This window comes from Mytilus galloprovincialis, chromosome 10, assembly GCF_965363235.1.
Source record: "Mytilus galloprovincialis chromosome 10, xbMytGall1.hap1.1, whole genome shotgun sequence".
Taxonomy (NCBI): Eukaryota; Metazoa; Mollusca; class Bivalvia; order Mytilida; family Mytilidae; genus Mytilus; species Mytilus galloprovincialis.
In genome coordinates, this window is record NC_134847.1 from 73,445,293 (window position 1) to 73,459,246 (window position 13,954).

The 13,954-nt window shown below is 32.5% G+C and overlaps 1 protein-coding gene across 2 annotated transcripts in view; it reads right to left on the reverse strand.

Moving 5' to 3' along the window:
* The window catches only part of LOC143048345 (ubiquitin carboxyl-terminal hydrolase 45-like), a 28,017-nt gene that overhangs the window by 7,862 nt on the left and 6,201 nt on the right, over positions 1–13,954 (reverse strand). For both annotated transcript variants that reach the window (XM_076221988.1, XM_076221989.1), the window contains exons 5-16: positions 11,924–12,027; positions 11,263–11,372; positions 10,579–10,697; positions 9,812–9,859; positions 9,064–9,219; positions 7,987–8,123; positions 6,751–6,838; positions 3,482–3,572; positions 2,851–2,939; positions 2,106–2,162; positions 1,264–1,422; positions 804–993 (exon numbers count right to left, since the gene is read on the reverse strand). In XM_076221988.1, coding sequence (XP_076078103.1) covers positions 804–993; positions 1,264–1,422; positions 2,106–2,162; positions 2,851–2,939; positions 3,482–3,572; positions 6,751–6,838; positions 7,987–8,123; positions 9,064–9,219; positions 9,812–9,859; positions 10,579–10,697; positions 11,263–11,372; positions 11,924–12,027 — 1,348 coding nt within the window. The remainder of the gene's footprint in view (positions 1–803; positions 994–1,263; positions 1,423–2,105; positions 2,163–2,850; positions 2,940–3,481; positions 3,573–6,750; positions 6,839–7,986; positions 8,124–9,063; positions 9,220–9,811; positions 9,860–10,578; positions 10,698–11,262; positions 11,373–11,923; positions 12,028–13,954) is intronic.

The following is a 13,954-nucleotide window of genomic DNA, read 5'->3' on the forward strand; positions in this document are numbered from 1 at the left end:
GATTTTTATCAAGTTTAAGGGTCTAAATCGAATTTTTTCTTTTATATAGGATTTCGCTATATTTTTCTATAAAAGAACTTTATCTTATACTGAATAGAAAAATAAAATAAAGAAATTGGGTCACTGTTCATTTACGCTCACATCTGCCTTCGAAAGAAGCATACATTTTTGTAAAAGTACCTTTTTTCTGTTGAACTAATAGGAGAAATAGATCTAGAGGTAATATTGAAATAAAAGAAGAATTTAATTACAGAAATCGCTCAAATTTTACTATAGTCTAGTTTAAGTATAGCTTATTTGAAAATAGTAATTAAAATTATAGGTCACCGATGAGTTAAAAAAGATATTTCAATTCTAATGCGAAAAATGGCATTTTTGCACCAAACAGAGATAATTTCTACATTTTAAAATTCATCTGTGGCCAACACAAATTGATTTTTTTGAATGATTTTTGTACCATATGATAAAGCAACATTAACTTAGGATAATAAATAAAATTTGTAATGAAATTTTTTTAGTTTAATTTTTTTCTGAAACCCTTGAGCCTTCTTAAGTTTAGTTTCCAGATGTCATACTGTAGATTCATTTAGTGTCATGGGTACCAATTTTCATGGATTGAAGATAAATGGTATTTTCATGGATACTGGATTAAATTGTGGTTTTGCAAAAAAGTTTGTATACTAACCTTTTGTCAACCCACCAAGATGGTAACACAAAACTATGATGTGAATATTTAAAATGTGTTTCAAGTCTCAATTTAAATCTATTAATACACTTTTAGATGATGAATAAAAAATATATACCAGAAGGATCATCCTTATTACTGGAATTATCATCCTGCTCCCCTGACTTCTGACCTTCTGACTTCTTATCCTCATCCTCCTCTTCTTCATCATCTACACCCTCAGGCTCATTATCTTGATCCACTTCCCCTTCAACTTCTTGACCAGTTGATTCTTGTGTCGATTTTGTTAAAGAAACTTTACTCTTCTTCTGCAAGAAACAACAACATTAGGATTGAAATATGCAAACAGATAAGAAGCTTCAAGGGTGACTGACTTTACTATTGGACTCATTTGACATTTTAGGCAAAAGAAAATGATAATTTCATTGTCTTATGTTAACATTATTAAAGCATAAGAAAATGATAAATGAATTGTCTCACTTGACTTAATTAAGGCAAAAGAAAATGATAATTCAAATAGTTTCACTTAACTTTATGATCCACTATGACAAAAGAAAATTATAAAGTATAAACCATACCCTTGCATCTTTCTTTGCTAGTCTTTTCTGTTTTTTTATCTCTTGTTTACTTTGTCTGGTTGCTTTGTATTGTTTGCCACCATCAGTTTTGACACTTTCATCTGTTTTTTCCTCCGACTCTTTCCTTCTGGCACCTAGTGCTTGGTTTGGCCTTTGAGTCTACAGATGGTAAAGAAATGTTGAATAAGTATACATAAATAATTGATTCTTTCAAAGTTTACTATATAGAAAATAATTTCAAGGTAAGTTATACAAATTCATCACCAAATCAAATTCAAGTTTTAAAAATTGATACTTGCATTCACGTAAAGGAACTTTTGATTAAAACTTTTAGTGTCCACAAAATATATGAAAATACAAAATGTGTGAAAAAAAAATTTGAAATAAAAATCCAGATATTTTGTACATCTAGCGTGTTACTGAAATGTAAAATTCAATAAATGTAAAACTGTTCTGTCAGTCACAATGTGTAAAACAAAAGAAGACTTGCAGAAATATTTTGTAAGAATGATTGGTTATGTTAAAAGTCAATGTTCACAATGTACAATGATGTACATCAAACCATTTGATTATAATACTTTTTACTTAGAAAATCGTCATCATGAAAACTTAAAATGAAAATCCCATATAAACCATGATAATTTGATAATTCACAACATTCACATCTTAAATTGACAGAACTTCAGACCATTAATACATAAAAACAATAAAAATGGTCTATCCCTCTCAGTTATTAAATTATACAAAATGTGTGTGATGATTTTACAAACAATGTGAGTAGCCCCCGTAAAAATATGTTAATTTTATTTACACATATCAAATAATTTCTGCTTTATACTTACTTTTTCTTCAGTGACTGGTAAAGACAGGTCTAAAAATGGTTCAAATATCTGACTTATCTGAAACGAAAATAATTTTATAGGTATATCTAATTAACATAAGTTATGATAAAAATTATAAACAAGTGCACTTTCTACCATATTGTATAAAAAGATGGCATAATTTTCTTAAAAATTCATGACTATTCTGATTTCTATTTTTTTTTTCCTTTTTGAATTTTTTTTTATAACAAGAATCATACAAAATTCAAAATAAGAAAACACAATCAATTCTATTTCTTCTCTGTTATTTTTTTAAACAGATATTTCTGAACATCCAGCGATTCATTATAATTCTTTGGGTATCAATTTTTATGTATTTTGTGGGAACCAGAAATTAAATGTTGAAAGAATTACATATTTACTATAGAAATGTATGCAGACATTGGTGGGATTTTATAGCTGTGGTGAAAACCCATTGGTGGCCTTGGACTGTTTTTTCTCTTTATTTGGGTTGTTGTTTCTATGACAAATTCCCTACTTCTATCTCAATTCTATTGGAAAAACCACGAAATGAAATATCCATAAAAATGCAAGTTGGTACCAATCCACAAAAACTGACATTCATGAAAATAATTGAATCCACAGATGTGCCTTTATCTAACTAGTTACTGTTAATGCAACTAAAAAAAAAATGTTGGTGATACAAAATAACCATGAAAGTAGTATACCAATTATCAGAATAAACAGACAGCAATACAATACTTACATGTTTACATTCCTCACACATAACTGTACTGAGTAAATGTCCACCAAACATAGTATCTACAAATGTGTGTTTCACCAATCTACCATATTCTACAATAGATAACAAATCATCAGTCAGAATTCTATCAGACTATATTTCATTATATGTTTGTTAATATCAAATAAACAAATTAATATTGAACACATAAAATGATTATGCAACAGACAACCAATAAATTCTTGCATGCATTATAGTACAGACAAAAAACCCACTTTAAGTGCAGTGCATCTTAAACACCCTCTCTCTTTTCTTTTGTTGTATAATAGTTAATAATATTTTATTACCTTTCATTTTCAAACTTTATAACTTCAGGAGTTTGTGTTTATTTATTATTACCTTTCATTTTCAAACTTTATATCTTCAGGAGTTTGTGTTTATTTATTATTACCTTTTATTTTAAGCTTTATATCTTCAGGAGTTTGTGTTTATTTATAATTACCTTTTATTTTAACCTTTATATCTTCAGGAACTTGTGTTTATTTATAATTACCTTTTATTTTAACCTTTATATCTTCAGGAGTTTGTGTTTATTTATAATTACCTTTTATTTTAACCTTTATATCTTCAGGAGTTTGTGTTTATTCATAATTACCTTTTATTTTAACCTTTATATCTTCGGGAACTTTCTTGGGATTTATATTTTCAGGAAGTCTGTAGTGTTTTAAGATGGCTGCCTGTGACCTCTGAAATAAAACACATTCCAAAATTAGACTAATGTCAAATCAAATTTCATTCAAACATATTCTATAATTCTAATTGTCTAAATCAATTCAAATAATGTTCTGAAACACTTACAAAGTATGTATAGCAGATAAGGTGGAATTCCAGTTCATCACAAGAAAAAGGGATATAACTCTAGAACTGTAAAAGTGACACTACCCAAATTTGTACTTGATCTGTGTTTTGTGGTAATAAGCATTATGTATATAAGTTTCATATCATTTGGTTGCGGTAAACTAAAGTAAGAGAACAGAAAAGAGTCTGACATGTTATTCATAAATCTTTTGCTGTATTTGTAGAATAAAATGTTTTACCCATCATAAGACCATAGTAGTTTTACAGTAACCCCATTCCATATAGCCCAATAGTATGTTAAACCTGTTCCTTTTAATGCACCTGGCCCAAGTCAGGAGCCTGTGGTTCAGTGGTCTATATAGCCCAATAGTATGTTAAACCTGTTCCTTTAAATGCACCTGGCCCAAGTCAGGAGCCTGTGGTTCAGTGGTACATATAGCCCAATAGTATGTTAAACCTGTTCCTTTAAATGCACCTGGCCCAAGTCAGGAGCCTGTGGTTCAGTGGTACATATAGCCCAATAGTATGTTAAACCTGTTCCTTTTAATGCACCTGGCCCAAGTCAGGAGCCTGTGGTTCAGTGGTACATATAGCCCAATAGTATGTTAAACCTGTTCCTTTTAATGCACCTGGTCCAAGTCAGGAGCCTGTGGTTCAGTGGTACATATAGCCCAATAGTATGTTAAACCTGTTCCTTTTAATGCACCTGGCCCAAGTCAGGAGCCTGTGGTTCATTGGTACATATAGCCCAATAGTATGTTAAACCTGTTCCTTTTAATGTACCTGGCCCAAGTCAGGAGCCTGTGGTTCAGTGGTACATATAGCCCAATAGTATGTTAAACCTGTTCCTTTTAATGGACCTGGCCCAAGTCAGGAGCCTGTGGTTCAGTGGTACATATAGCCCAATAGTATGTTAAACCTGTTCCTTTTAATGCACCTGGCCCAAGTCAAGAGCCTGTGGTTCAGTGGTACATATAGCCCAATAGTATGTTAAACCTGTTCCTTTTAATGCACCTGGCCCAAGTCAAGAGCCTGTGGTTCAGTGGTACATATAGCCCAATAGTATGTTAAACCTGTTCCTTTAAATGCACCTGGCCCAAGTCAGGAGCCTGTGGTTCAGTGGTACATATAGCCCAATAGTATGTTAAACCTGTTTCTTTTAATGGACCTGGCCCAAGTCAGGAGCCTGTGGTTCAGTGGTACATATAGCCCAATAGTATGTTAAACCTGTTCCTTTTAATGCACCTGGCCCAAGTCAGGAGCCTGTGGTTCAGTGGTACATATAGCCCAATAGTATGTTAAACCTGTTCCTTTTAATGCACCTGGTCCAAGTCAGGAGCCTGTGGTTCAGTGGTACATATAGCCCAATAGTATGTTAAACCTGTTCCTTTTAATGCACCTGGCCCAAGTCAGGAGCCTGTGGTTCATTGGTACATATAGCCCAATAGTATGTTAAACCTGTTCCTTTTAATGTACCTGGCCCAAGTCAGGAGCCTGTGGTTCAGTGGTACATATAGCCCAATAGTATGTTAAACCTGTTCCTTTTAATGGACCTGGCCCAAGTCAGGAGCCTGTGGTTCAGTGGTACATATAGCCCAATAGTATGTTAAACCTGTTCCTTTTAATGCACCTGGCCCAAGTCAAGATCCTGTGGTTCAGTGGTACATATAGCCCAATAGTATGTTAAACCTGTTCCTTTTAATGCACCTGGCCCAAGTCAAGAGCCTGTGGTTCAGTGGTACATATAGCCCAATAGTATGTTAAACCTGTTCCTTTAAATGCACCTGGCCCAAGTCAGGAGCCTGTGGTTCAGTGGTACATATAGCCCAATAGTATGTTAAACCTGTTTCTTTTAATGGACCTGGCCCAAGTCAGGAGCCTGTGGTTCAGTGGTACATATAGCCCAATAGTATGTTAAACCTGTTCCTTTTAATGCACCTGGCCCAAGTCAGGAGCCTGTGGTTCAGTGGTACATATAGCCCAATAGTATGTTAAACCTGTTCCTTTTAATGCACCTGGCCCAAGTCAGGAGCCTGTGGTTCAGTGGTACATATAGCCCAATAGTATGTTAAACCTGTTCCTTTTAATGGACCTGGCCCAAGTCAGGAGCCTGTGGTTCAGTGATCCATATAGCCCAATAGTATGTTAAACCTGTTCCTTTTAATGGACCTGGCCCAAGTCAGGAGCCTGTGGTTCAGTGGTACATATAGCCCAATAGTATGTTAAACCTGTTCCTTTTAATGGACCTGGCCCAAGTCAGGAGCCTGTGGTTCAGTGGTACATATAGCCCAATAGTATGTTAAACCTGTTCCTTTTAATGCACCTGGCCCAAGTCAGGAGCCTGTGGTTCAGTGATCCATATAGCCCAATAGTATGTTAAACCTGTTTCTTTTAATGGACCTGGCCCAAGTCAGGAGCCTGTGGTTCAGTGATCCATATAGCCCAATAGTATGTTAAACCTGTTCCTTTTAATGGACCTGGCCCAAGTCAGGAGCCTGTGGTTCAGTGATCCATATAGCCCAATAGTATGTTAAACCTGTTCCTTTTAATGGACCTGGCCCAAGTCAGGAGCCTGTGGTTCAGTGATCCATATAGCCCAATAGTATGTTAAACCTGTTCCTTTTAATGGACCTGGCCCAAGTCAGGAGCCTGTGGTTCAGTGGTACATATAGCCCAATAGTATGTTAAACCTGTTCCTTTTAATGGACCTGGCCCAAGTCAGGAGCCTGTGGTTCAGTGGTTGTTGTTTGTTTGTGTGTTTCATAGGTGTTTCTTGCTTCTTGTTTTTTTTTTTATATAAATCATACCTGTTTTCCTTTTTGAATTGTTCATTTTGGGGTCCTTTATAGCTTGTTGTTCTGTGTTCTGTTTTGAAGGATGTACTACAGCCTATAATTTTAAACTTTTTATACATTGTGACTTGGATGGAGAGTTGTCTCATTAGCACTCATACCACATCGTCTTATTTATACATTTTTATCTGCGACATATAGTCATCGTTTAAGTTAGTATTTCACATACAATATCTGCTAGTAATAAGTAATGTATAAACATTTCCTGACAAACCTTAATTTCTTCCATTTTCATACTGTCCAGTAGATATCGTAAAAGTTCATGACTGTCTTGTTGTTGGAATCCCCTAAATCGTTGTGCCCTGCAACATGAATACAAAAATAAAAACAAAGCTATCCCACAGGCCGAACAAAATACCATCACCCTACAGCCAAGGTTTGTATGTATCATTCAATAAATATTTGTATGGTTTCTTTTTTTCATGTGTTTAGGCTAAGTCTCATTGAGGTATAAACTACATCTCATTTTATTCATACACACATAAGAGAATTAATAAGCAGTCTCCAATGATTTTGTCTTTCCTTTGCATTATGTTTGATGTAGTTATGAATAGAACATATATGCATACTTTTAAAGTCATAATAAACAAGTGACCGGTGAAAAATAATGTAAAAACTTAGTCTTCTGTGCACGATTTTATCATTTTTTTGCATAAATTTCGTATAATCGTCAATTTTTTTTTAATCGGTCAGTGTTGTTGTGAAAATATGGCAGGTAATTAAAGTTCGTGTTTTGAAGCTGAAGTTTAACGATTGTCACCTGTTGGTCAACAATAAACAAAAAAAGCATGGATATTGAGCACGTGTTTAACATGTACAATCAGATAATAGGTTATAAGGACATCCATGCGTATCGCAATCACGAGATGGGTCACACGGAGGTCACTTTGCATACGGAAATATGTCACGGAATTGCTTCCTGAAAGCAAGCAATTAAAATAAAAGTAAACTTCTTCTTAATATGAACAAATTAAAGAATTTTCTTCAGATAAAAAGTATATGTACATAAGTTTTATAATGAAAACTATCCAAATGTTGAGTTATAAAAAACATATGCATTATTTTTTCTAATTTGAGGTTTCTTATGACTTTAACCGATATAATCAAAAATCAAAAATCGTAAAAATCCATATTTTTTAAAATTATAACAGAATAATTTAATTTTGGATGTAACACGTCTTCTGATTGGCTGACGTCGTTTTGTTTATCAGCCCATAGACATAATTTTGTCATGTGACCGTGACGTCATCAATGTTTTTTCATGGTTAACTCTGGTTTAAAATGGTATTTAGAATTAAATTATAAGAAATATCTGTAATATTTTTTCTGTCTATTCAAAATAACATAAAATTTATTACAGTCATTCCTTAAATAAATGAAAACATAAATAAAATAGTTTTGTTTAAGATTCAAATAAACAAGAGATGGATGTAGATACAATTGCACTTACTTTTTACATATTTGACTAAATAATGCTGAAGGATTTACTGTACTGTTACGATTAGAATTATTATTCATCTCTTGTAGAAAATGAACCATTGATTGTGTTAAAGGTCCTGCTTCAGGTAAAACTATCTCCATAGGAGGCTACAAAATAAAAAATGACAACTATAATACACTCAAAGATGGTTTGAAATAGCCTCCTCCAATGGCTTTTTAGGTGCATATTCAGAAAAAAATAAATGTTAATGTGATATAAATACAAACCCTGCTTTGTACTAGATAGACAGAATAAGTGAGCTGGGGTTTTAAAAATCCTAGTTACCAAGGTGAATGATCGATGTTTGATGTATGCTGCATCAGCACAAAAAGGCTATACCACTGCAAGGTGGAAGATGCATCATTTTAGCAAGCTACAAATACACCACCTTGGCAGTCTATACATACTATGTAATGTAACTGTAAGATGGGTAAAATTCACAAATTTGGGACAAAGTTTTAATTATTTTCAAAGGAACATATATATCTATAGATTTTAATATGAGGCAGGCATTACCTGTGAATGGGAATGAAGTTTGTTTAAATTATTTTTTTTGTAATTTAAACATTTGTTAAAAAAAAGATACGGAAATACTGTAACGTTTCCGATTTTGGTTCTGTTGTTAGGGATTTTACTTGTGACGTTATTTAAGTTATGAAGTCATGTTCAATGTAAACAAAGAAACGCAATGCATCAGGTAGGCCTAACGTTTATTCATACCAAAGACAAAGAATGATTAAAAATGAAATATTGGTATTGTGTTCCTTGAGTTCCTATATTTTACTAGACTAATCAAAGAGGGACGAAAGATACCAAAGGGACAGTCAAGTCTCACGACAACAAGACCGGAAGAAGGAAGTAGAGTTATGTGTTCTGCGCAGATCGGGAAATTAAAAAACGCGACAAAAAAAATTGAACGATTTTGAGTTCATTAGAACAATGAAAAATTTCGGGAAATTTTTTTTTTTATTGAATTTTCTACTGTAATAGGGGACTTCGTCCCCATATAATGGTTCTGTTTTTCACTAAATAAATCTTTATTTATACCAGTTCTTTAAGTGCAGTGATATCTCCTTTTCTCTCCTCGTCCTCATCATTGCTGTCCTCTGTATCACTTAGCTGTTTACTATCTATATTCACAGACTTTCCTTTCTTACTTCTCTCTTGTACCAAACTTTCTAAAGACTGAGTTTGTGTCAAATTCTACAAAACAAAATAGACATTGTTACAAACTTTTTTATAGTTGAACTTTGAATGCCTGAATATTGCTCACTTTTTCAACTATCCAAAAAATACCCTGTTTTTTCTATTTGTTTCTTTTTGGTGATTCTCAAAAGCTTCTAACTAATTTTTTGGTCCCAGAACAGGAAAACAACTTAAATTCCTACAGTGACTTAAAGAATTTCCCCTAAAGTGCTTGATTCATACAAAAAATTGAATGCAATAATTATGTTTTTAACTTAGTTGTTATATATTCATTCAATAATTTTACAGACTTTTCCAGTCAAACAAATGCATTAATTTAGAAATATATTGATTGTTTTTTTTTATTCTGGTATCAAAAATGTTACCACATTATTAAATAATAGAGATGAATTTTATTACACTAATTGAAGCTCTTCATTAGAGTAAACAAATTTCACACAACAAAAAAAAACCTATATCAAGTTCTGAAATCCAAGATGATGGCCACAATTTAATCTACACAAAGTGACCTTATAAAATTTTGGAACAGTTTCTAGATAAATTTGAGTGAGTCTCATTTTAATCTAGATATAACCCTAGTAATACTTACTTGCATCACTGCATTGAAGAAACAGGTATTTCCTAAATTACTTAGGCCCTGTCAAAAGAATTCAGTTCATTAGATACTTTAATTTATCAACAGATACAATACATTAAAGCTAATGCTAATAAACGACTAAAACAGCATAATTACTTTGTGGATTTTTTTGTGTATTTGTTTCTGATTTCTGAAACATTTTTGAATATTTGATTAGTGAAAAATTCTCATGTTTTCTTTCTTCTTGGTGAAACCTTTTTGTAATTTTGTTTCTAATGGGTGAAGCTTTTTTGTGGATACATCATAAAGCAATAGTTTATACTGGATTAAAAACAACACGAATGCAACAACAAAATGTCAATTAGAGTGATAAGAATAAAGCTTAATATTTATAGAATAATTCAAAATTCCCAGTCAAAGAAGCATGATACTTTGCAAATGAGATACATCTGGATACCATCAACACTATGAAATATCATTTAGCCATGAGAAGCGCTTAATCTAAGAAAACGTATTGTCAAGTATTAACAAAAATATTGCCCCACCCCACTGATGATGCAACAATATTCCACTGCATATTATATATGTTACAAGCAAGATAGAAATGGACGAAACTAATACAATTTCAGAATTTCTGAGTATCATTTTCAACTTTTCTATCTGCTTTTGAACCATCATCTAGAATGAAAACTGGTTCTATACAACAGCAGTAACAAAGACATATACTTCAAGGATACTGCAGAATAAACTTTGAACAAGTCACACATTAATTTACTTACTTTCAATTTATGACATACACCAGCAGTTGGTCCTCTAGGGGTCAAAGGTCTGTTACTGGTTTCCTTAACTTGTTCTACACTACTGCTTCCTGATGCTCCAAAACTGCTGGTTCTTTTAGCTAAAAGGAATAACAATACTTCTTAAAATGTTGCAATCTTTAAAAAGGGACATTACTGAAAAACAGTAAATGTGATGCTACCTAAATTTGTACTTGAACTGAGTTTTGTGGTATTAACAATTGTGTAAAAGTTTGATAACATTTGGTTGAGGCAATCTAAAGTTAGAAGACAGAAACCAACTTTGGGATGTATGTACAGACGAACAGATGGACACGGGTAAAACTTAATGCCCCCTCTGCTACTGCAGGGGCATAAAAAAAAAGTGCAAACTACATGTTTATCTTGCTAAAATCCTTACAACTACATTTGTTCATCATTGGTGAAATATTCTTGTGGTACATTTTTTTTGTGAAAGGAGCAATTAGCCTTTTTCAGAATCTAAAGGACTATGGGAAATCTCATTGTTGTTCACCAAAATGGGAAAAAAAAGTTTCTGATGGGTTGAATATCAATCATTTAAAAAAATTTAAACCAATAAAAATATACAGTGTTTTGGCATACTTGTTGAAAATATTACCCAGCATGAATCAGATGCTGAAAAGGCAAATTGAATTTTATCTGTACCTGAACCAGATTCTATAAGCGGCAGACCAGACTGCTTACGAAGGTGATCTAAACATTCTTGTATTTTCTTATTCTTCTCTACTGGGACACCATCATCACACTTATAGCACCTAAAATATTCATTATATGGTAATCTATAAAGTCTTGGTTTTTTTATTAATTGTAAAACCTGAATTGAATTTAACTAATAGAAACGAGTCTGACATGAAAAACACCTGGACCAAATAAAATATGCTTGTAATTCAGTGGTTGTTAGTTTTCTCGTTTGAATTGTATTATGTTGTCATTTCAGGGCCTTTTATAGCTGACGATGCGGTATGGGCTTTGCTCATTGTTGAAGGCCGTACGGTGACCTACAGTTGTTAATTTCTATGTCATTTTGTTCTCTTGTGGAGAGTTGTCTAATTGGCAATCATACCACATCTACTTGTTTATATTGTATGATAGTATGCTGATATTGTGATTATTTTTACAATACATTTCTTAATAATTGTCCACATTTACCAAAACTTATTAGGAAAAATTAATACCATAAAGATATTTATAGTTTTACCACCTTTTGTGTACAAAACAGAAAATAATATTGTTAACAAATTTTTCCATCATGAAGATCATGAAGAATGATATAAACAGAGAAGATGCTTTTATTTCAAAATCGTACCATGTTGACCATGTTGAAGTATTGATCACTATACAGTGGCTACTAGATCTTGGTGTTTCATAATGCTTCAGTGCATGCTTCTCATGGGAGTTCCTGTCACAGCCCTGAAAAGAAGAAATAACATAAAGTTTAATGATTCAGAACAAATAGATATAAGAAAATATGGTATGAGTACCAATGAGAAAAATCTTCATCCAAGTCACAATTTATAAAAGTAAACCATTATGGGTCAAGGTATGGTCTTCAACACAGAGCCTTGGCTCAAACCAAACATAAGCTATAAAGGGCTCCAAAAATTAAAGCCTTTAATTGACCTTTTGACCTCGTAATGAAGGTGAGCATTCTACCAAGGCAACTGAGACTTTTACCTGATACTTCTTTTTTTTAAATAAACTGATCATAATGCTTGAACAAGAACAAGGTTAACATGCTTGAACAAGAACAAGGTTAACATTTCGTCAGTCTTGATTGACTTGAAACTCAATTTATATTCATTATTAACTTGATAAACTTTCTTTAAGGTATTGTCTGTGACCTTCCTCCATCTAATCACAGCAAGTTCAACTAGAGTTAATGTTATATATAAATTCATGTCTGTTTGTTTATTCATCTAATTAAAACACATTACTGTGGATTTATTTATTTTTTGTGGATACCAATTTTTGTGGATTGAGGAAAAGTTGTGTTTCCCTTGATATTAGATTTTGTGGTTTTACCAAGCAATGCATACAAAGCATTTAGAAGACTTATTGGAAAATTATGAAGATGCTGATTAAGCCAAATAAAGGATCTAATAACATACCCCCATTAAAAAATATTCTTAATGATGATTGTTTCGAGGAGTTTGCCGATAGAGACGACGAGAAATGCGACATTCTAAATAATTATTTTTGTTTCATTTCATCGCTAGCAGATGTTGAAGCTCATTTTCCCAGCTTAAAATTTGTCCCGAAAAAATTGCAATTCCATTATGTATTATATTTAATAAATCCTTCTTTACATGCATACTCATACATATATTTTTGTATTATATTGCTATAAATGTTAAATGGAAAAGACTTCATAAGTCTGTTTGACTTGTGTCCTATCCAATTTGTATTTGAACAAATAAAATATGTTTAAACTAAGCATTTAGAACTAATTTTATTCGTTCAACATTTGGATATGTGGTTCACCTGTACCCTTGAAACCCACAAAAATTGGTATCTGACAATAAATGAATCCACACCATATACAGTACATTCCGGTTATTTGCATAGCCTATTTGTCAGACGAAATTATGCAATAAAGCGGAGTATGCTTATATCCGAAATGCCAAAATACGGAGTCAAATAACATCGATAGTGCAGATCAGTAAAGGAAATCCTGAAGAAAGATGAACGTCCATAATCCACTTACAACATATTGAATGATTATTTATTCTAATAAAAGTTATTTGTCTAGTGTCATGCATTTTATTCTTTCAATAAAGTTTATAAACACATTTAGTTTTAGTTTATTTATGTACCGACTTTTCCTTTACCTGAGATACGAAAATAAAAAATTTCTAAAAATAGATTTGTTTCTGTGACCCGGATGTACAAATTATATTGTTACGCTTTGATTAAAACAAACGGTTGAACAATGCTACACAGTTCATAAACATTTGATACAATAAATGTGTAATGAACTGCCTTTAATATGCAGTATTTACCGATTGCACAGTGATGTAAGACTGTTACTTTAACCTCATTAGTTTCGTATATATATATGCAAAGCAGTTAACAGGTAATGGGGCCCTGCACGGGTTATTTGCTGGTCACGAGTGTTGAAAGTGAGAAAATATGATAATTTTAAGATAATGTTCTTTTCAAAAAATATTTAAAATGAAAGATTGATGTATGAAATTCTTCAACCATATATAAATGCCCTGTAATATTTAACATAAATGTAGTTCACCCCTAGCCAAATTACGAGATTGCACATTGGATAATGATCGATAATTTATTAGCAGGCGTTTTTGTTTTAAAAATACACCCAAAATGTAATCTA